The 22,070-nt window shown below is 37.4% G+C and overlaps 1 protein-coding gene across 6 annotated transcripts in view; it reads right to left on the bottom strand.

The window, feature by feature from the left end:
* Positions 1–22,070, bottom strand: part of NOL4 (nucleolar protein 4) — a 188,655-nt gene that overhangs the window by 16,536 nt on the left and 150,049 nt on the right. For all 6 annotated transcript variants that reach the window (XM_027674424.1, XM_027674443.1, XM_027674408.1 and 3 more), the window contains one exon: positions 18,110–18,223. In XM_027674424.1, coding sequence (XP_027530225.1) covers positions 18,110–18,223 — 114 coding nt within the window. The remainder of the gene's footprint in view (positions 1–18,109; positions 18,224–22,070) is intronic.

Genomic DNA, 22,070 nt, shown 5'->3' with positions numbered 1-22,070 from the left:
CCATATACACACAAGTGTCAGAAATTGTGTGCTCGCATTAAGAGAGAGAAGTGCTACTGCCTTGGCTTCCCTGCTAGCAACAGGCATTGCTAACATGAAAACGTAAATCCCAGAAGAGAGTATGTATGCAGACCTACTCACATGGGCAATGCTAGCTGACCACAGAGCTAATAAAACTTCTGCAAAGAGAATATAAATGGTAATGTTCCCAAAATGGCAAAGATGGCAACATGCATTTAGCTACTGCTTTCGTGAAATGCAGTGTCCACCAGAGTGACAAATTAACAACTCTGACAGCTTTTAACTGCCCCCATGTCAATGTGATTTTTTTCCCATAAATTAGAAAAGAGACAAAAAGGCAAACACATTTTTGCCTCATATTTCTTGATACTTTCTTCTTTAATATGTTAAACTAAAAAATGTAGATTGTTCATTGTTCTTGTCAATAACCACTTCTCTTAGAATACCACTTTGAGGTTAGGAAAACTCAAATGCAGATAAGTCTTCAAGCAAATAGGCAAGCCAGGGACCCAATATTTGCATATGGTCTTCCATTTTTTCATAGGAAAAAATTCATTCACATAAAAAAAAGAAAACAGGCTTTAATGTTTTTAGGCCTCAATGGCTTGTAATATGGCTTTAGAAGAAAGGAGATAATGTTTTGAATATTTTTCCCATTTGGAGCCCACTAATTTAATTCTATGATTTTTGAATCAAAAGTAAAATAAATTGAAACACATGATAAAACCACATAGCACTTTTCAAAGCACACCCAATTAATCCCTACAATACTCTTGTTAGATAGGATTTTATCACTGTTTTTCAGATAGTGAGATTCTGGCAACAAAGGCAACCTTAAACCAGCATTACCTAATACGTAAACATAACTGGCTTCTCTTTGCGTAACTTAATTTTTAAAATAATGGGAAGAAACTCGGAATTTTTATCATAAGGCACCCTGCTAAATCCAGAAAGGGGTGTGGGTTTCTCTGCCCATGTCAGCTCTTGCATGAGAAGGTGCTACCAGGGTAAGCAGCCATTATCATCTGTATGGAGCAAGGTATTTAAAGGAGGATGAGATACAGTATTCCTGGTTCCCATTGCAGGGCCAGAATATGGCCCCTTAGACACCTGGCAACCTCTGTTGTTTCCTTGACCTAATCGTGTATACCTTGTTCTCTGTCTCTTCAAACTTATTTCATACTGTCTCTTCAAAATCCCTGACTTTTCACACCATCTTCCTTGCTTCTCCAGTTTCATCTTCTACCCTCCCTCTCAGTTTCAGTCTTTTTGCCTAGCAAATCCTAGTCTCTCCTTTCCAAACAAGTCTCTTGACTCCAGATACCTGAGCAACTCCACCAAGTCAAGGCTGTTTGTTTCCTAGTTTGTGTTTAGCGTCACATCCACTGATGGTCCCATCTGAGATTTTCTCTCTCTCCTCAGGCTCCTGTCAGTGTATACCTGACAAAATCCCCGAAATCCTGTCCTATAGGGAGCAAAGCCAGGTTCCACAGTTTGCCAGGGTACCTTTTGTTTTCAGCTCACATTATTTTTCATTAGTAGTATCTGATCCTCTTTCACAACTAGTTCTTTAATTCACCCAACCATCAGTTTCCATCACATTGTCAGTCTCAGCTACTCCCTTCCTGATTCAATCCCATCTCATAATGTCATTTTCCATTCATCTCTTGTTATCTCTGCTCCTGCCAACACTTATAAGGTTCCAGCCTCAACACTTTTCTCCTCCTTTCTGCACTGAGATCAGATTCCTAGTCACACCCACTGAAATGCGAATAATCTGGAAATTTAGCAACTCAAATACTTTGATTGTGTGTATCCAGTGTCACGTCCCTGGCATACATGACACCACTATATTGCCAGGAGCAAGCACAGAGCCTGTTTGGTTTTGGGTTTTTTTCCTTAAGGAATGGTAAATACACTTAAGGATCTTACTACCCTTACAGGACAAAATTTCCTCATTCTTGAAAATGGCTGCAATTTTCTCTGACAGAGTTCAACAGGTGGAAGACATACATAAGTGTAAACAGTTGAAGGTCATGAAGTTATCATCAAATTGCATATCTAGTATTATAATGGGAAGTGTCAGGTAATCTTAATAAGTGATGATACTACCAACTGCTTGGATGACACACATTGTTCTGACAGAGCACTGGAGCTTTTATCAGCTTTAATTACATTAAAGTAATTATCTAGTGTTTGACCCAGCTTTTAATTTTATGACCAATATCCTGGAAGCCTAGACAGTTAAACATTATTTTGGCACATCACAGTAGGCTAAATTTTTCTTTAACGTTGCAGTAAGGCTGTTGACTCACTGTGCTTATCAATGGTGGAAATGGGATTTCAGCAAATTATGGATATGCGTTTTCACTTTAGTTTTGGTTTTCATTGCACATTCTTTCTCTCCTCTGCAGTTGCTAAGGTTTGTGTTGGGATTAGGACTCACTAAACAAAGCCTGTTCAAGACTAGTGAGGCTTGAACAAAAAGAAAATAAACCTACATAATTCACTGAGTTTGAAATCCAAACAAAGCTTCACAGTAGTCCTTTGCACTGGCTGACCTTCATATTTAAAGTACTGAATATTTATAGTCATTCAAAAGACATCTTTTAATATTGTAGGAGATGGTCTTACAGCTGTGTGCTCAGCATGGAGGCAATGTAAGGCTAGAGCAGGAGAAGAACTTCTGTGGCCAAAAGCTGATCTAAGATACTGCCTTCCCCCAAACCCTTATTTCTCTCACAACGCAATAAGAAAAAGACAGATTTTCAGTTAACTCAGCAGTTAACTTAAACAATGAGAAAAGCCAAGCATTTGCTACAGCCTCTGATGAATTTGCACATCTAAAAGATAACCTGTGTGACCTGTTTGCCACGCAGCACCATGCTTTCATACCTCAAAACTACTTTGAATGAAGTTCTACGAAATTTCCAGTACCTATATTGAGGGATTATTAACAAAAAGATGAACATCTACCTGAGATTTCAACTCACCATACCAGACTCATAGCTGAAACCTGAAAAATGAAAATGAATTGCTAGAATCTTTGCAGTCTGTTCAGGAAAATACTTAAAACATAACACAGATAAATTTTATCTGAGGGGAAGAGTTATTTTCTGATAATTTTTCAAGACTCATTTATATATGTGTGTGTGTATACGTCGCACAATATCTCTTTAAAATGATGTATCCTTTGACAGTCCCACAACCTGTTGTCCAAAATCATCAGTACAGACAGACGTAAACAATATTTGCAACTCTGGAGAGATTCCTTTCCCTTTAAGTTTAGTTGTCCTTCAATAAAAAACATAGCTGTAGCAGTATGATCCAAAGAAAGAGTAAGCTACAAGTAGGCTATACAGTAGTGTAGGGGATACTCCTTTTTGGGCTCTGAAAGAGAACATAGTGAAGACTTGAATCACAAATAGAGATACTTAGGACAACTTTTTGAGCCTTTTTTCAGATGTTTGGTTTTCAGTACTGTTTTTGGAACAGGTAACAACCCCACTTGATAACTTAGTTAACTTTTGTTTTCATGTTTCTTCTGTTCTCTTGCAGCTCCAAAAGTGTTAGAGAGTACAAGAGCAACAAGAGAGTATGTTTGGTTTAGTGTAATACTCATAGAACCATCTTGATCAACACAGCATCAGTATGGGCATACACAAACATTCAGATGTTAGGGAGTCAAGGCTAATTCTTACATCTGTACTTCCCTTTTCTGCATTTTGAACAATGTCCAGAGGATAAGGCACTAGATTTACAGATGAGGTCTACGCACAACCAGCAGAAAGACCCCTGAGATTTTATGCAGAAGTATTTAGTGTAAATTTGAGCAAGCTGAATAAAACAAAACATGAAGTAAAGTCCAAAAAATGTCACAGAACTCATGCCAGATATTCTTTAGACTGGGAAGTGTTTTGATAATTCAAGAGTAGACTTAGCAATGAAATCAAGAGGGACATAATTGCTGTTCTCGGGTATGCACACTACTTCTCCTCTTCTAAGGAGCAGCTGGGGGACAGCATAGTTGTTTTCCACCCTCTTGTTATCAGATCTAGACTATGTTCTTCTCTACCACTTTCCCTGCATTACTTTCTTCACTTTTACTTACTTAAATCAAGTATGTAAAAAAAATGAGAAAACCCCTTCTTGTGTGACATACTACTCAATCTGTAGCTCAGCTGGGCATTCCATTCATGCTTTAGCTGTGAGCCTATCATCTCATCATTACATGGAGAGCACATCAGTCTCAGCATAGAATTTTCCGGCATAGATGTGAGATTATATGCAAAAGTACTACTACCATGAAGAGGCAACTGTATCTGGCAGGTTACTGCCAGAAGTCTAGGTATTAATGATGATTTTGCTTTGAAATCCAGTATCAAAATGTTTTTTTCATATTTTAGACAAAAAATTATAAATAGAATTTTTGGATGGTGAGGAAATAGTGGTAGAATCTAATTGAGCTAAATCGGGTGTAATACATAGTCCAGTTATGCAAATAAACTGCCTGTAATGCCAGTGGTAAAGTGGAAATTTGAAGAGTGTCTATCAAAACGTTAGCTGCCAACAGTTTGAGGATCTCCAAACTGTCCTCCTGACACAGGGTACAGAGCCAAGAAAAGAAAGCACCATGCTTCAATTTCAGATTAGAAGGGCAGTAGGTTCCTTTTCCTTGCAGATTATTAACACTGAAATGAACTGTCAGCATCAGTATTGTCACCAGGCATCAAAAATGACACAAGCCAGTGTTCAACAAGAAATGAAAGCATGAGACTGACATGGAAAAAGAAGATCAAAATAAAAAGGTGCTATTGTGTAGAAGAGAGATAAATGAACCTAAGTCTTTGGCACTCCTGATAGAACGACACATTATTTAAAGACTGGAATATAATAATACCCTTAAAAAAAGGTTGGTGTTTCCACATTGCACGTTTGAGTCCTGTTTTTTCACCACTGCCACTTCACCTGCAGTACAGAAGAGGTACTTGTAAGGCTGTTGCAAGGAGAATCACTTTTTTGGACCAATACCAAAGCAGAGGGATCATTGTTTATAGCCTGTCAGCTTTAGCCAGTTCATTATCCATTGTGATAGCAGAAGAGCAACATGAGCTTTAAGAGGTCACCAGTGCTGCTAGATGAGCACGGACACATGGATGAATTAATCCCACACTGTGATGCATGGTCACTGAGGAAAAAGAAACTGTGTTCTACTAAAGACCATGTCTCGCTGTCCAAATGGAAAAGGATAGAATTTATCTTTTCCTGTGGTGCTTGAGATAAACTTACTGTTCTTCAGTGAAGTTCTAGATAGTTGATTTTGGTGAATTGGTGGTTGTTTTTTTTTTGTTTTATTTTATATCAGGAACAAACAAATGTTAAAAAGCATAACTCAATGTAGAAATCTCATTTGAGGTGAACTAATGACAGAATGTGTCCTTGCAAGTTAACTTACTCTATAACCCCTGCTGTTCTTGTCTTAGTTTGCAGTTATCACCATAAAGTATTTCATAAATTATATTTGACATGGTCATGCTCTTTATTTTTCTAGAGAATTTTAATACATGTAAAAATTTTTTTAGCTAATGGTTTCACCACTATTAATTGAAATTTGTCTCAATAGACAAGACAGGTGCATAGAACAAGACTGCATAGTGCACTGCAGTATATGCACAGCCATGACTTCCTCAGTGGAATTTTAAATCACATATTCAACAGTGGCCAGCACCAGATTACAAGAAGCTACGGGCATGTAAGAGGCAGAACTGGACCTGACTGAATACAGGAATTGTGGCAATGCCTTTGAATTTTGGAAAAACCCCTATGGGCTGACAGTGTATTTCACAAAATACATGTGACACTTTCTAGAGAGAAAGTGGCACAAATTCAGACAAAGGGACAAAGGTGTCATACAAAGAGAAGAAGAGTCTTCAGCACCACCACCTCCTGCCTTGCAGTGGAACACCAGAGGAGATAGGGCAGGTGGAACTTCTGTTCCTGCCTGTTGTACCAGTAGAAAAGATTTGTTAGGGCCCAGGCCTCATTTACAGAATTTCTTCCTGTCAGGATAGGCAGAAAACAAAAAGGCAGACTTTTACTGTGACCTAAAGGACAGCACAGCATGGGCCTTTCCTTGGGCCATATGATAAGTTATTGATTGAGCCTTTGTTTCAGTAGTCAACCTTGAGAATCTTCACCTCCTCTATTTGCACCTCCCCACCCACTCTCAGTCCATATCTTCCTTTAAAGGAAAGTCAGTTTCCCTTGGAAGAGTGTATCACCAGCTCCTTCAGCCTGCCACAGAGGATGGGACCAGAGAAAATAGGAAAGGATCCTTTCCTTCCCTGTGTCACCTCCACAGATCTCTCAGCCTAAGATCACTCAGGACACAGGACAACAGGCCCAGGTTCGCTAAACCTGCTCCTTCCTAAGAGGCTTCATTTGGTACATGCCTGATCCCAAAAGTGAAGCACTGCATAATGAACTTCAGAATCTAGGATGCCCCTGCTGGAATTAGATTAGCTAAAAATCTGAAGAAAATAAAGGTAAAACTTGAGTGAAAATGAAGTACAGGTTATCTCATGTTTATTCTTCTGTTGCCACATGTACCCTCTCATCCTTTCAAAGCCAATTTCTTTGCTGAGGCCAGCACCTTGCAGAGGAACACAGCTACTGATCATTTTTGCTGCATCTTTATTGACAGGCAGTACAAATGGAGGAGTCCAAATATCTGATCTTTCTTCTAAACAGAACCAACATAAACTGCAAGAAAACAATGTCATCTTTTCCCATCCCAAGAGCAGTTTTGCCTGCAGGTAATGGAGCTGAATGAATCAGTGTATTACTGAAACTGATGCACGATGACAAAAGCGTAGCAGTACTTACTGCTGAACCAGAAATATGCAAAGTGAGAGAAATTCCTCCTTCACGGTGTATTCCTCTCATTCTGAACAAGCCTTGCTATGCCTCAGGCAACTCCATTTTTATGATCACAATCAAGCATTTTTCTCTGCATTTTTCATATTTATGGGTGCTGACCTCAAGAAATTATCTCAGTGAGGCACTCCTGTAGGAGTTTCTTTCCCCCCTTGCCAACATGTCATTTTTCAGTGACTATGATAGGCAACACTTTCAGCTGGGATAGATCAGCTTTACTCCATTCAGTGCAGGAGGACTGTGGCACCAGAGCACCAACAGAGAAAAATCTTTATAAACTCATGAATCAAATGTTTAGGAAGCGCACAGGGAAAAGTGTGTGGGAGTACTTGAGCAATGCTCGTGCCAGCTTTGCAGATTTATTACTACAATATCATCATGGTCAACGTAATTAAACCTCCCACTATAGGTCTCTTCATCTACTGCACTACAGCTGGTATTACTCCCACCACTGACAGCCTATTTTCTTGACACAAAACAGCTTTCCATACACCTGCCAGATCTGGGATATGGAGACACAACTACTGAAAAAGACTTTATTGGAAAACTATGGAGTATGATTTGGATTTTGGGTGATTCTTCCTATTTCTCTTCTGCTCCACACTTTCTTTTAATATTACACATATTAAAGTGTGTGGCAGGGAGAGTGCACCAAAGCACTTTATGTTAGATTCTAAATTAAATTCTTCTTCATTTAGAAACAGAAGATGATGGCCTGGATATGAAGCTTTTGAGGTCAGTGCTGAATTGACTTCCTCAGTTTCAGCTAATTAAAAATGTCTGTGTGTTCTGCTTTGAAAAGGAAAAAAAATAAGCAAGCTGGAGATTTCATCATTTTGCCATATTTACAGTGTGCTGTCTCTTCCACAGATAAATTCTAGTGAAAGGTATAGGTAGCTGTCTTCTAGAAAAGACAGTTTTCTTGTCTGTTTGAAAATGAGCAATTACTTTTTTGCATTTACTTAATGATTGGTTCTTGTTTTCAACAATTCAGATATTTTAAAGATATTTTCCCCTTTGTTTGATACATTTGAATGCTAATTATTTTATTTCAAATGTGCACTAAAACTTGAACTGCATGTTTGTGTAAAACAAAGGATGTCTGTTTTTTAACATCATTTCAGGCACAACTTGACTTTCATAGTTTAAAAAGATCTTTTAAAAATAAAAGGTATTTAAAAAACCCCTGACCTCCCCACCCTGTCTCAAATTATTTAGTGGAAAGAAAATATTTTGCTTCTGAAGAAGACCTACTCTAAATTTTTTACAGAATTTGGCGCACATCCTTTAACTTCATTGCTGTGAGGATTCTGTATATTAAAAGATTCAGGAGATAAGAAGTGATGTTTTTGAGGATGGCCTTTTGATTCCACAATCGTTAGACCAGAGTAGCATATGCCAGTGGAAGAAACAAAGAAATGAACTTTGACTGGCCTTTGGAGGATGTACTTTCTGATTTGGTTTATCAATGGAGACAGTAAAACAGAAGCTTAATATGAAATACCATGAGTAATAAGTATGAAATGTGTGCACTGCAGTGCAAATGTGTTCCCCAAATATTCTCATTTCAGGGGAGAATTCTTTTGGCACAATGCCTGAGCTGTTGGCCACAGCCTGCTTGGCTGCCTTGTCCTGTGCCTAGCCTCTTTAGCAGCTGGTGCTGCTCCCAGGCAATGCATTCAGCTCCTGCTCCCACTGCTTATTATAGTGGGGGTTTTTTCTTAGAAAAATATGTTTCTAAATTTAGTTTAGGACATCAAGCCAGTTGTTGAATCACAAACATGTCCCTGCTACCAAACATAAGCAATCTGTGGATACACTTCTACATGTATTTTCTGTGTGGAAAACTGCACTTTCTAAGTGAGGAATACTTCTGAATCCATTGCGCAACTGATGTTTGGAATTTAGGAATAATTTATGGCTTTTTAAAGCCTTCTAAATGTACCAATTCAATAACCAAAACCAGAATATGCCTCTCTTGAAAAATAAGAGTTTGCTCATGCACACTGGGTTTGCATTGATTTCATTTAAGTGGCCCAAACTCTGCATGATAACTGGGATTTACTCACCAGAAACATTATTCCCTGGTTGTGCTGTAGGCAGGAGGGGTGTGCAATGAAGTCATTGGCTAAACACTGGAAAGACATACTTGTATCTGTGCTAGAAACATCTTAGGGGCAAGAAAATGCTTCCCATTTAATATCTTCCTGCCATATGAAAGGGAGGGATAAGTAAAATGCTCTCTATTCCTGGTTTTCAAGATGGGAGCAGGAAGAACAGAAGCCTGGACTCTAAAATCTCTATCTTTGGGCCTGAAGAGAGAACTTTCATATCTACAGTTCCACCACCTTTCCTCTCCTGCCTCCTTGGCATAAGATGGATACTAAAGACACAGGGAAAAAAGCTGTACCAGTCCCTGTTCATTTTCTTCCACCTATGGTAGGAAGGTGGATAAGGCTGTTCAAACGTTCCTGTCCAAGAAACAATCAAACACTCAATTTTTGAACCTTCAGCTTTATCAACCTCCAGAACATAAAACTTATATTGGTATCAATTTTACTTCACATTCAAGATCTTACTGCAGCTCAGGGTGCTTAAAGTGTAGTCTGAAATCAGCAGCTTGAAATTCAACCACACATGTTCAGCACAAAGAACCTGAAAAAACAGAGCATTTTCTAATGTAATGATCTCTGTGTTGAGGTGAAAAATTAGCTGCTCACCTTAGGGCCTCATTGTAAATCTAATGCCTGAAATTATTTGCAATTGCATGCCTTGCACATTATTCCTTTCCAATGCATGTAACAAATTTAATGTAGGTTGGGCTGGTGTATGGAGGGAAGGGGGTTGCCCTGTGATACTTGGCAGTCCTTTCCAGCTGCATCTGCTAATGATAGAACCCTATCCAGCACTGCTGAAATCAGGAATTTTGCCACCAACTTGAAAGACATCAGGATTTAAAATTACAATGCATACCACTTATTTTCTTCCCCTTGACAATATGGCCAGTGTATTCTGGGTAGGAAGCTAAGTTTCCTAATACTAATACATAATTTGATCTCTTGACAATAACACACATGCAGCTAAATGGTGCCTGCATAACATTTTTTGCCTCAGTGGTTAAGGCATATCATTTGGAACCACAAAAGCAAACTGAAGACTAACCTAGAAGTAAAATAATCACTAGGTGGGGAAGTCATGGAAGAGAAAAAGGCCTGAAATGCAAACTAGAATGTTGGCATCCAAGGACAATACAGTCATTTTAGTGACCATTTTGAACACAGACAAAAAAGGAATAAAGTACTGAAGTACAGAAATCACTCTGACTCCTATTAAATACCAAATCACAAAGAGATGTCTGAACAAAAAAAGCTATTATTAATAAGCTTCTGTACTATAAGAGGCATTGAGCTTTATGCAACTTAAAGTGACATTTGCCTTTTGTGGATTTTGGGATTCCAATTTCTATTTGTTTGCTTTATGTTAAGTGAACCATCTGCTTCCTTTTGCTCTTTTCTAGGACTCCACAAGCCTCCCATTCTGAAGTGAAAATCACTTTGACCTGGAATTTTTCAGGTCTTATGTAAATATACAGTAGAGGGAGGACATGGCTCCATCCCTCATCACTGCTGCCACTTTCTTTCCCATCCTCTACAGAAAATTAGGCTCCATGAAACCCAAGAAGAATGGAACTTCTGATGCTTTCTCCTCCACCTCTTACAAGGATGTACAGCTGATGTGCTCTTCCTGCATACTGAATAGCTGTGGCAAGGACTTTATCTCTCTGACACAAACTCACTTCTTTGTACTCCCTCTGAATTTGCAGATTTCCACCACAGAAGCACTGCCTCAGCAGGGCATTCTCCAGTGTCAACTGTCAGCTCGGAGATATTCTTGCATAACTCCCTTTTCTGCAAACAATATTGTCCGAATTTGCCCTTGATAAAAAAAAACCAAAACTCAAAAAACCAAAACCAAACGAAACCAACCAAATAAACAAAAAAAAACCCTAAAAACCAAACCAAACCAACCAAACAAACAAAAACCCCCAAAACAAAACAAAACAACAAAAAAAAAACCATTATAAACAACAGAATACAGAGACCATTTAAGAATCCTACAATAACATTCTTCCTTCCTCCTGGAAGCTGTAGTGTGCATTGATCAAGAAGAACAACATACATACACAATGTAAATCTTTCTTCCTTCTTTCCTCCCATCTGAAGGATACTACAGGAAATAAATGCTCAGCATCAAGATTTAGAAACTGTGCATTAGTGGCATAGCTGAAACACAAATTCTCTCTCCTCCGAATATAAAGGTTTAAAGGTCTCTTCGCCCTCACTGCTGAAAGCCAGATACAGTGATCCTGCCGTGGAGGTCCACACTCTCACTGCAATTTAGATTTTTAATTAGTTTCTTCCAAAACAGTTTTACAATTACCTGCAATTTGTCCACCAGTAATTTCCTTCCTTCTTAATCAAAACAAACTGTTCCTGGTCTGCAACAGCCAGACATCATTTCTGTTAATAAAAATGTGCTAGAAGTCTTTCTCTAGGTCAACCCCCCTGTTACATGCAGTGAAAAAGAACCAGAAATTGTATGGAGGCAGATCAGTAACATCTCCTCACAAACCTCAATTTCTTTAAAAGTGAACATTTAGGAATTAGATATAAATGGAATGAAGCACCATTGCAGTTATTTTCAAATGGCAGTACGTGTGCACTTTTATTAATATTCAGATGTATTGCATTAGCACAGAACCTGTATCCAGTCTGCAACCAGCGCTTGTATCAAACTGCTCTATTCAGCTTGCTGCTATGACAACTATCCAGAGGCAAATGTCAGGTCAGCTCTCAGCATATGTGTCTAGGCCATAATTGCTTTGTCAGAAACCTAATAGCCACCTACTCCTACTCCTCTAACAGCTAAAAGCAATATTGTTAAAATTACTAAATGATGCAATATCCTTAACACCATATTCACTGAAAAATTTAGATTTTCCTTCCTTTTATCCCCCAAAATAAAAATGGGTGAGGAGAATGTGTTTCAAGTGCCTATTTGCAAATTTATGTGCATTTATGTTTGAGTGTAATCCTGGGATCATTAAACTTTCTCTTCCTTGGGGGTTAGATGATATCTTTCACTCCACCACAATGATTATTGATATTTAATTTGGCTGGATACAAATCACAGCATGAAAAAAAATTACAGTCGTCCTCTTGATGAGAGATTTCCTTAAAAATGCGTTCAGAGTTTATCATAAAGAACTGCTTCATAGCATCGGAGTGCATGATACTCTGTGCATAGTGTACAGACTTGTTCTTATGTTTAACACATCAAACCACTTGTACTGATGTCTGTGCAGTGAAGTTACGAGGACAAACCTTTCTCAGATTATAAAGTTGTACAACTGTTGTTATTTTCATCTAGTCTCTGAAATGAAAGAAAACTGTAGCCTTTAAACCCATATTTTTTTAAAAATGAAAATGCAGAAACCCCTTTTCTTATCATGTATAATCTATAAAATACTGACTGAAAAGCACTCTGTGAAGAACCTACTAATTTAAAAAGCACCATTTCTGACTGAGAAATGCCTTTGTTAGGAAAGGAGATATGTAAGATAACGAAAACCTTCATTTTCCTCTGAGCTTAAGTTTTCCTTGGGCTCAACTTGTCATTTGCTATGTAACTACAAAAGAATCATACACTGCATGTCTGATTACTTAAGGCATAAGGATGAAAGAAATGTATGTAGCTCCCTCCTTTGGCTGACCAAAATATTCTGCATACTATCACAGCTCTTCCATGACATTACTCACTGAAATGGAGGTTGAATGGCTAAAATGACATGGACTGAATCCAGGAGAGAGTCGAATCCACTGGCTTCACAGTCATATCATATGTGACCCTATGTTCCGATCTGCAAATATAATAACGTATTCTCAAAGGTCCAGCTTCCTAACTGTTACAAATCAACATGGCACAAGAAAGCAATATAAATTTCCTAAATGATCTGGCTAACTATACATGACATGTCCATAAAAAGGTTCATATACTTCTACAGACAATAGTACTCTCTGATTCAGTTCTTTTCCTTCTTTCCCATATTCATCCTCCCTCCTCATTCCTAGGTGCTGTCATTTTGTCTTGATTGCCAAAAACTACTTATTTCAATTAGAAGAAAAATGCTCATAAATTTTGCAATATGACAGCATGCAAAAAGAATAAATTTTAAACAAAAAACAATGAAACAAAAGGCAGCTGTTACAAAAAACACTTGTGTCCAAGTAAAGGGGAAGGCAATTTTTTCCTGGTATCATTCCTACATTCTTTTCCAAAGAAAGATTTCATCGTTTCAGCTTCCTTAGCAAAAATAAAGAGGCAGGTCCTCTCCCACACTGACATACATAAACTGCTATTTCCTCTTACATCTTCCCTTGAAGAATTTCTTTTTGATTTCAGAAAGGACAGTAACAACACTAATCCACCTCCACTTTCCACAGAGCCCAGCAGTGCTTCAGACTGTTTTATGATGAGGTTGTATAAAAACTACAGCACACACATATCTATTTGGAAGAAGCAGAGACTGACAATGGTTCAGCTCTTATAAGCAAACTTCCATTTCTGTGATCGACAACAAGGAGAGCCACATTACTAAGGTCTCTGTAGCGCATAAAGCAGGGCATCCCGCCCCTCTGTTCACTGCCCAGGACAGAAATGACAGGATGACTTTTCCCAGATTTTTCTACTTATTTAACCATTCTTCTTTTGTTCAACCAAGACAAAATTTGGTTTGTAAAGTGAAGGACATACAAAAGAAGTCATCCTGTTCGCTGTATGAAATGAATGCACGTTAATCTACTTAATTTGTTTCATGACTCCCTTGATAGTAGATCAGAACCTCTACTTAGTGCAACTGCTTCATGAAGGATTATCCCAGGGGAAAATTCAAAGATATCACTTAGAAGTCCAGGAAATCGTAAGGATTCCAATAATGTGACTTCAATCTTTGACTGAAACAAGTCATAGAAGGTTCTACATTTTACATCAGCTGTGATCAAAAAAGTCCTCAGAATTCAAGTTCCTCTTCAGTATCCAGACTCAGCAAAGGTGATGTGGAGCAAAACACAAAACCTCTGCATTGCCTCTGTACCTACTGCTTGATCTGGGCCAGAAAAGACTAACCCAATCCAGCCCAGTGTCACTAGCATTTCATTGTTCAGCAGTACTACCAGTAAACCTATGCAATTTCAACATATAAATCTATAAAATTTGTGCATCAGAATAAATTATTTTTAGTAACAGGCAGAATTAAAAAGTGGAAGTGACAGAACTCTTCAGTTGGGTAATAAGTATCAAATATATAACTTAGCGCTTCAGCTTCTGGCCAACCAAATAGTGCTTGATCTCAAGATAATGAAAATGCACTGAAGCTTAAGAGAGCACTTGAGTAACATCTAACACAGTCAGACAGCCAAAGCATTATAGTCCAAGCTACCATGACCTAGTAAACACATTTATATTCCTTATAGAGAAGTCTCACAAACTGACAGTGCTTTTATTGTTGCAGTTCCTAAAAACTGTGTGAAGTTACTAGTTTCCTGATGGACAAGATTACATTGATTTTCCCATTAGGAAATAAATTACTGCCATGAAAAAAAAACAGTGTTGAAAATAAGTAAGTGATGCCAGTAAGACCAGATTTCATTACCTTATTTTTAAAATTGGATTTTTACAGGCAGAAATATTCAGCCTTAAGTTAGGAAATACAAAGATCACGCAAGTGGAATTTAAGACATGTAGGTTGAAGGATGGCTTCTTCCCATTTCAGACTTAACTTTATCACACTTAACACTATCCCTAGATCGGGGCTATATTAAGTATTGCAGCTATTAGAAATACTTCTAGGAAATCATTCATAGGATGCAGTATTTGTGTGTGCACAGACACGTACTTTGGAGAGGTTTCTTCTGAAGAGATAAAAAACGTATGCACAGGATTATAGGTATATAAACCCAATCCTTCATGTTTATTACTTGTGGAAGAAACAGCTAATACTCATGAGCATGGCCAACACTATCTGTTCAAAAGAAAAAATGAGCTCTTAGAAGTTTCCGTAGTTTCGACTTTTAAGCCTCTTCTTTCTGATGAGCAATAATTGAGATGGGTTTTCAAAAAAACACTGCTAAAATTAACACTGAGGGTAAAAACCTATTTAGTTTGGAAATTCATAATATTTTAACAAAGTACAGACTTTCATTAGGGGCATACATGCAAGATGCTCAGAACTTCCTGCTCAGGGGCAGTGTTGTGCCAGGGAGAGAAGGAAAAATGGAGAAAAGGAAAGAGCAAGACAAGCAAAGGAGTTCAGGAAGCTGCTGAAGCTCTGTCTTCATGATTGGGCATAACACTCATTGTGGTTTTAATACATTCACATTTTATAGGTAATATTCCAAAAAAGGTGGTGGTGGGGATACAAACTACAGAATCACAGAACCACAGAATAAATTAGGTTGGAAAACACCTCTGAAGTCATTGAGTCCAACCTATGCCCAAACACCACCATGTCAACTACACCATGGCATTAAGTGCCACTTTGAGGCAGATCACAGATCACTCTCTGGAGAATAAAAGGCAGAACTTCACCATACTGCATGAAAAAATAAAGCAGCTTTAATGCAATGCTTCCATTCAGATCTAAGTGGAAGTGCTAAATGAGTGCTCTTGCCAGATTCTCTTAACAATCTACTTTCCAGGACTGTCTAATGTTTCTCCTCAATTAGAAGATGTCTTGATATAATTTATGACGTGGTAATTTTCATTATCAAAATCTTATTTCCCCTTTCTTCCTCCCAAATTTTCATTGAAGAGTCTTCAAAGCCTGAGTCTACCCATTGCTATAATACCCAATTTTGGAAAACAAGGTGCCTTTTCTTTTTTTTAAGGGCTATGGAACAGTAGCTGCACTGAACTTTTCCAACCTTTCTCCGTTTAAGAAAAAAAATATTTCATTTTAGATATATTTAAGAAAAGTGAAGGAAATTTAATAGTAAGTTAGAAGAAAAATAGGAAGAGGAGCAGAATACAACCCTTTTACCTATAAGTCAAACTCTCTGGATGTGAGGATACAGGTTCACTTCCCACCTCAGCACATGAACTGAGCACACTAGTGTGAATTAAATAGTGCATGCAGAAATATTCCAGAATGCTTTGCTCTCAGTCTACTTTGTAATGTCATATACTTGGAATAAATAATTAAATTTCAATGGAACTGGGGCTAGAACCAAGGTTTTCTACTTCTCTAATCACTTAACTATTCCACCCTGCAGAGTAAATTTCTCACTCTAACTTTTATGAAGCTACCTAACACATATTTCCATAATTTTTTCCAGCCACAACCATTCAGCATATCTATCATGAATTCACAAATAGTTTTTCAGGCACCAAAACTACATGAACTCATCTAATTTACTGCTTGATAAATAAAATGGCGGTGCTATTTGCAACTGTCTCCACAGTGTTCCCAGAACTCACTGCCAAAAAGGGGAAAAGCTGAAAGAAGCAGAACCCAACACCTGTTTTTCATAGGCAGCTTTGCTACTTTAACATCACAGTTAAAGGTGATCAGCTTGGATACATTCTGACTACAGATTTTTAATTCTGTAATGAAAAGTAAATAAATGCTTCTCAACGCTGTTACCAAATCCTTCTGTGATAAGGATACTACAAAAAAAAAAAAAACCAAAAAAACAAAAAAAACAAAAAAAAATCCTACTAATAGGCTTTTTGAGTTCTGACTACAGTTTAAATATTGGTTTTTGTTTCAACAGCTCTTTGGCTCCCTGAAGACTATTATGGGATTCTCATTTAAATCACTTGAAAACTCCGCCTCACCCTGACTGGACTAAGGAATTAAGCCATTAGATTTGTGCAATGAAAGCAATTGATGTTTGCATGAGTCATTTCTAGTTTTCCTTGGGGTAAGAGCACGCTGACTTTGTAGCTTTTTTTTCTTATTACTGAAAAATGAGAGAGTAAAAGAGAGAATATAAAACCTGCACAACCTGAACGAGCACTGCTTCTAAACTAAGCTATACTTAATATTTCAGTGTGTTGGCATCCCATATGATTTGTATATCTTAAGGTAAATGTAGCACAATAATGAAAATACTAGGAAAAAACAGAATAGCAAAAAGGAATAGCAATATATACTTTCAGATCCTAAATTGTCAATATTATAAGGGTAGGAGTAGGAGTCTTTTATACAGTTAGGGCATGACCTGAAAGAACTTAATGGACCATGTATAAAAGCAAAATGTTCCTTTAAAAAATGTTCCGTTCCACAAAAAAAAGTTCATCTACCATGACAGAAGCATATTTTGGAACAACTGATATATTACTAAGATTTTACTTTGTTACAATCATGTAGAGAAATAAAGCATAATGATTTTTGCAATAAGAATGTTAGACATTCACTTTATCTGTGGAGCAAGTAAATAATCAAAGTCTGGAATGAGCTACCAGTAGGGTTTTAAAAAACTGAAAGAAAATATGTAATTTTCAGAAAGTTAAAAGTAATAAAATCCTAACATGCACTATAAAAGGTGAATAATAACTGAAAAAAATATATATGAGCTTTAAAAATTCTTACGTTAATTGACAGCATTTTGTTATATATCACAATAACTTTTCTGTTTTGGGCAAATGGGTCTTTTCAGAAACTTACAATTTTTCATCTTATATTTACAAATGCATACACATTTTGAAAGAAAATATGTGCACAGATAAATACACTGAGTCATGGACACATGCACCATTTCTGTTATTTATGTAAATTACATATACTGTGTGTTCTGTTCCTTTTAATTCTACACATTATGCTCTGAAAATCTACAATCGTTAAAAAGTAAATATATGGCTTTAATCAGGTGGACATTACAAATACATTAAGACACCCTCTTACAGCTTATGTAAATATAGACAAAGACATGCTTGTGTATTCATTTAAAAAACTCCAGCTTTTGCATTTTAATTATTCTTGCTAGCAAGAAACATATAAGGGATTGCACCACGCTTCTGCATGGTATCCTATGTAAATGAGTCCAGTGCATTTATAAATATGGATGTGGTAGACCCCCAAACAACACAGTACCTGCTGTCTATCCAACCGCATCCTTTTTGCAGCATTTCTGCTTTCACTCTCACAGGCGGAAGCCAGGATACTCTCTGCAACTGCTGAAGTAAGGTGTGAGGGAATAGGTCGTGACTATGAGAGAAAAAAAGAGACACAGAAATTATTTCTAGCATAATCCACGATATCCTTTTTCAAAGCACACCATACCATCACCTAGGCAGGAAAGTCCGCTCATTGAAATGCAGTTTATACCAACAAAACAGGGAAATGGAACTTGCAAAGATGAAAAATGAAACTAGTTAGATGTTAAAGCTGCAGCTGATCCACAGATCCACGAGAAGCCCTTTCCCCCCACAGCTCTATTGTCCAGTGTGTTTAGTCTGGCTCATTAAGCTGTACTTTGAACAGACAGTGGCATATTCTCTGCGTTCCAACAGCACCCTGGCCGTCTGATTCTTGTTAAGAAAACTGAAAGGCTTTTTATCCTGTACAGCATGTGACAGAGATGAGTAGTGTTTTTTTATAGTCATAAAAAAACAAAACAAAAACCCCAAGTGATAGGGTTGAAACATCACTCAAAACCTAACAGATTGTCAGAACATTTCAGAGCAGCCTCAATCTGTAGTATATGAATATTTGCATTCCTTGCTGCAACATGACTGATGTGATTAAAGCAACTTTAAAAAAAAAATCTGTTTTTCTTTTGATAATGCCAGCCTTCTAACACTCTAGATATTTTGTGGTTCAACTAGATATAATTAATTTTTCCAATTCAAAACTTCTCATCACTAATTTCACAGCATTTACATGTTTTAGGTTAAAGGGGCAGTGAATGCCCAAAAAAACAAGGGAATGCTACAATCTTTTTAGCTTCATTGCTGATTATGAACTCCAATATGATCTTCCCTACCATTTCATTAGGAAGAATACTTAAACACTTTTTTCCCTTGATTACATGCAAAACAATCTTTCTGAAAGATGAAGCTCACAATAAAAATAATCTTCATTAATATACCAAGATATATCAGAACTACCAAGAAAATAAAGGGAGGATAATAACAGAGATAGTGATATACATATAAGCCTGTTACAGAGACTACAATTTATTGAACCCAGTTCTGAACTTCCATAAATTTTCAAAGCTTAATTGAACTCAAAAGTACTATGTATGTAAATTTTTACCTACTGAGGAAGTGGCCACATGTGTGGGGGTTTGGTGTGGTTTTGTTTGCTGGTGTTTTTTTGGTTGCCTTTTTTTTTTTTGGAAGAGTTTTACTTTCTTACTGCCAAAAACATAGATATGATCCTGCTATGGAATGCCACTTAATTTTGGAAGCAAATTTTGCATCTATTCCCATTCAGTTCCTAGACAATGTTAGAACACATTAATTATATTGCCTCAATTGATTTTATGGTTTTCATAACATTCCAGAAACTTAGGAGCCAACCATTATTAATATTACATTTTTACCTTTAAAAATTAAAGTCCATTTATTGACTTTGGATGTGCTCTGCCTAATGTAAGTTTTTAATCTGACACTGTACTATCTGTAATGCTTGGGACCACAGTCTGTCTGGGACCAGAAGCTGAACTAGCTTTTAGAAATAGACAGCGATTTATGGGTCTTCCTCACTAGTGTAACATTATTTCTCCCCACTCATACAAGAACAATCTCTCTGGCACCAGCATAACAGCTGTGTCAGAAAGACAACCAGAGGCTGCAATGCTGCAATAAACTATACTTGGATTGATTTGACAACAAACTATTGTTTCAAATTTTGAAAATAAATCAGTCTAGGAGATGAGGGACACTGATGTAAACCCTGGTGTCATTATAGAAGTTAACATTACATATAGCACAAGCAGACACCTTCCTCAGAGCTCCAGAGGAGGGAGTAAGTCTTTGTAGAAGGTTCTCACTGACAAAGCAGTATATTTATTATTCTGTATCCCTAGAATAGTGATGTTACTCTGAATCTGTTATTGCATTACACCAGATCCCTCTCTGTATTTGGTGGCCAAATGACACTGTACATGCCACTGGTTTATGCATGTTCAAAGTACACTATATTGGCAGCATGGAAGTCTCAGTATGGTCCTGTAAGAGTGGCCACACAATGACATTCCTGAAAAATGGTGAGCAAAAACCTGGTTAATTCCTCCAGCTCAGGTCTTTAACTAAACCAATAACTATCTGTGTACATCAACAGATTTTTAAAAGGTGACACGAGCCAAAAAATTAATGTTCTGACCAAAAAGTAGAATGACTACTAATTCCCCCATCTTATTTGTTTATAGGAGAGAATAGGTTTATTGAAGTGTTTTATAAAACAAAAAGTAAAGAGAACCCATAAAAATGAAGCAGTTATCTTTTCTCTGAAAAGTAATTCAGTGGTTATGTGCTCTTTGTTGAAATATTGCATTCCAGTGAGCACCTGCAAAAAAGAGTAAATCCCTAGGTAATGGAGTATCTTCCTCTTGAAATACGTGTTAACCCATAATTTCTCTCAGTCATCACTGTAGTTGGCTATTGATACATTCATATCAAGAACTATCTGGAGTGAACCTTAGGGAAAATGTAATGAATGCATGGCTGAGTCACCTGAGGAGTAAAGTACTATAACAAAGCACAGGAGAAAAATCACCTGATTAAGGTTTGGGATCTATCAACAGAGCACTAGTTTGGCATTGACTGGGAAGAGGAACACAGTCCTCTCTCACTGGGAGTAGTATTGTTAAAAAGAGGATTTTCTGTTCCATGAAATTCCATATCTGCAAAATGTCAAAAAGGTCAATTTTGAAAAGCATTGCCTTAGAGGAAAAATTGCGTTGAAATATCCACTTCTAAAAAAGTGTTTTTTAATATACAAATTTATATTTCCATATTCCAAGATCAGAGGCCCATTTTGGTTCATCTTAACTTCCTCTTCTTCTACACTTATTCATGATCTCTGTTTTGACTACAGCTATAAAATCACTTCTGTAAGAAGCTCAATCATCACAGTCCTTGTTGGGTTCTGAACTCTCTCAACTCCCGATCTGGGAGTGAGACACAAAGGCCTTGGAAAACATGGCAAAAGCAACATCTTTAAGTTCTGCAGAAGGGAGCCTGCAGATCTCAGTCAAACCAGCATTCCGTAGGTTCCAAGGCTGCCCTCTGCAGAGCTGAGAGCTAGTTCCTGCATGTTTGAGACTACAGCAGTAAATGTGGGAGCCAAGAAGAACTTTTTTCCAAGGGCTCCTAGAGTCCTCCCACAATCCCTGGATCCACAACCTGTGCACTGAACTAGCAGGAAACCAGGTTCCATTTTATGGGAATATGTCAAAACAGAAAACTCCTGACAAATTAACATTTCTGAAAGGGGTGGGGGGTGGGAGTGGCGGGGGGAAAGACATTATGAAAAAATTCCCAACCAGCTTTAACTAGCATAATGCACTTAGTGCTGCTTGATGCGCACCATTCACAGCCTTGGTCTGGTATTTTTTTCACTTCACAGTGATTTAAAGTAGGAAATAACTATATTGGAACTACCCATGTGTAAAATAACAGAAAAGAAACAAGACTCTAAACTTAGTCTACCAAAACAAGCAATTCACAAAGTTAGAAGGCAGGATAACATTTTTATCATTTTGAATTAATGCCAGATAGAAAAGATGCATGTGAAAATTTTATAGAAACTCTCAGGTGAAGAGATGAATAAAACTTGGAAGGAATGTGGCGAACAACATAATACAGACCATCTGAGAAGACTATATGCCTCTATCCACCACACAAGAGCAATATACAGAATTCCTTTGTATTTACATGGAAACATGATACTGCTTGTGACTGCACTAACACAGCAGTCACATTTTGAACACACATCCATTTTGGTTTTTTACATCTCTTAGCTGACACACAACTAACGTTGAGCCCCTAAGATATAAGGAAAACTTGCTAAGTTGCATGTGCACGTGAATGCCTCTGTTTACAATAAC

The sequence above is a fragment of the Neopelma chrysocephalum genome, unplaced genomic scaffold (assembly GCF_003984885.1).
Source record: "Neopelma chrysocephalum unplaced genomic scaffold, ASM398488v2 Primary Assembly neopelma1_22, whole genome shotgun sequence".
NCBI lineage: Eukaryota > Metazoa > Chordata > Aves > Passeriformes > Pipridae > Neopelma > Neopelma chrysocephalum.
Note: the sequence above shows the minus strand (reverse complement) of the source record. Positions and strands in the feature narration are given on the sequence as shown.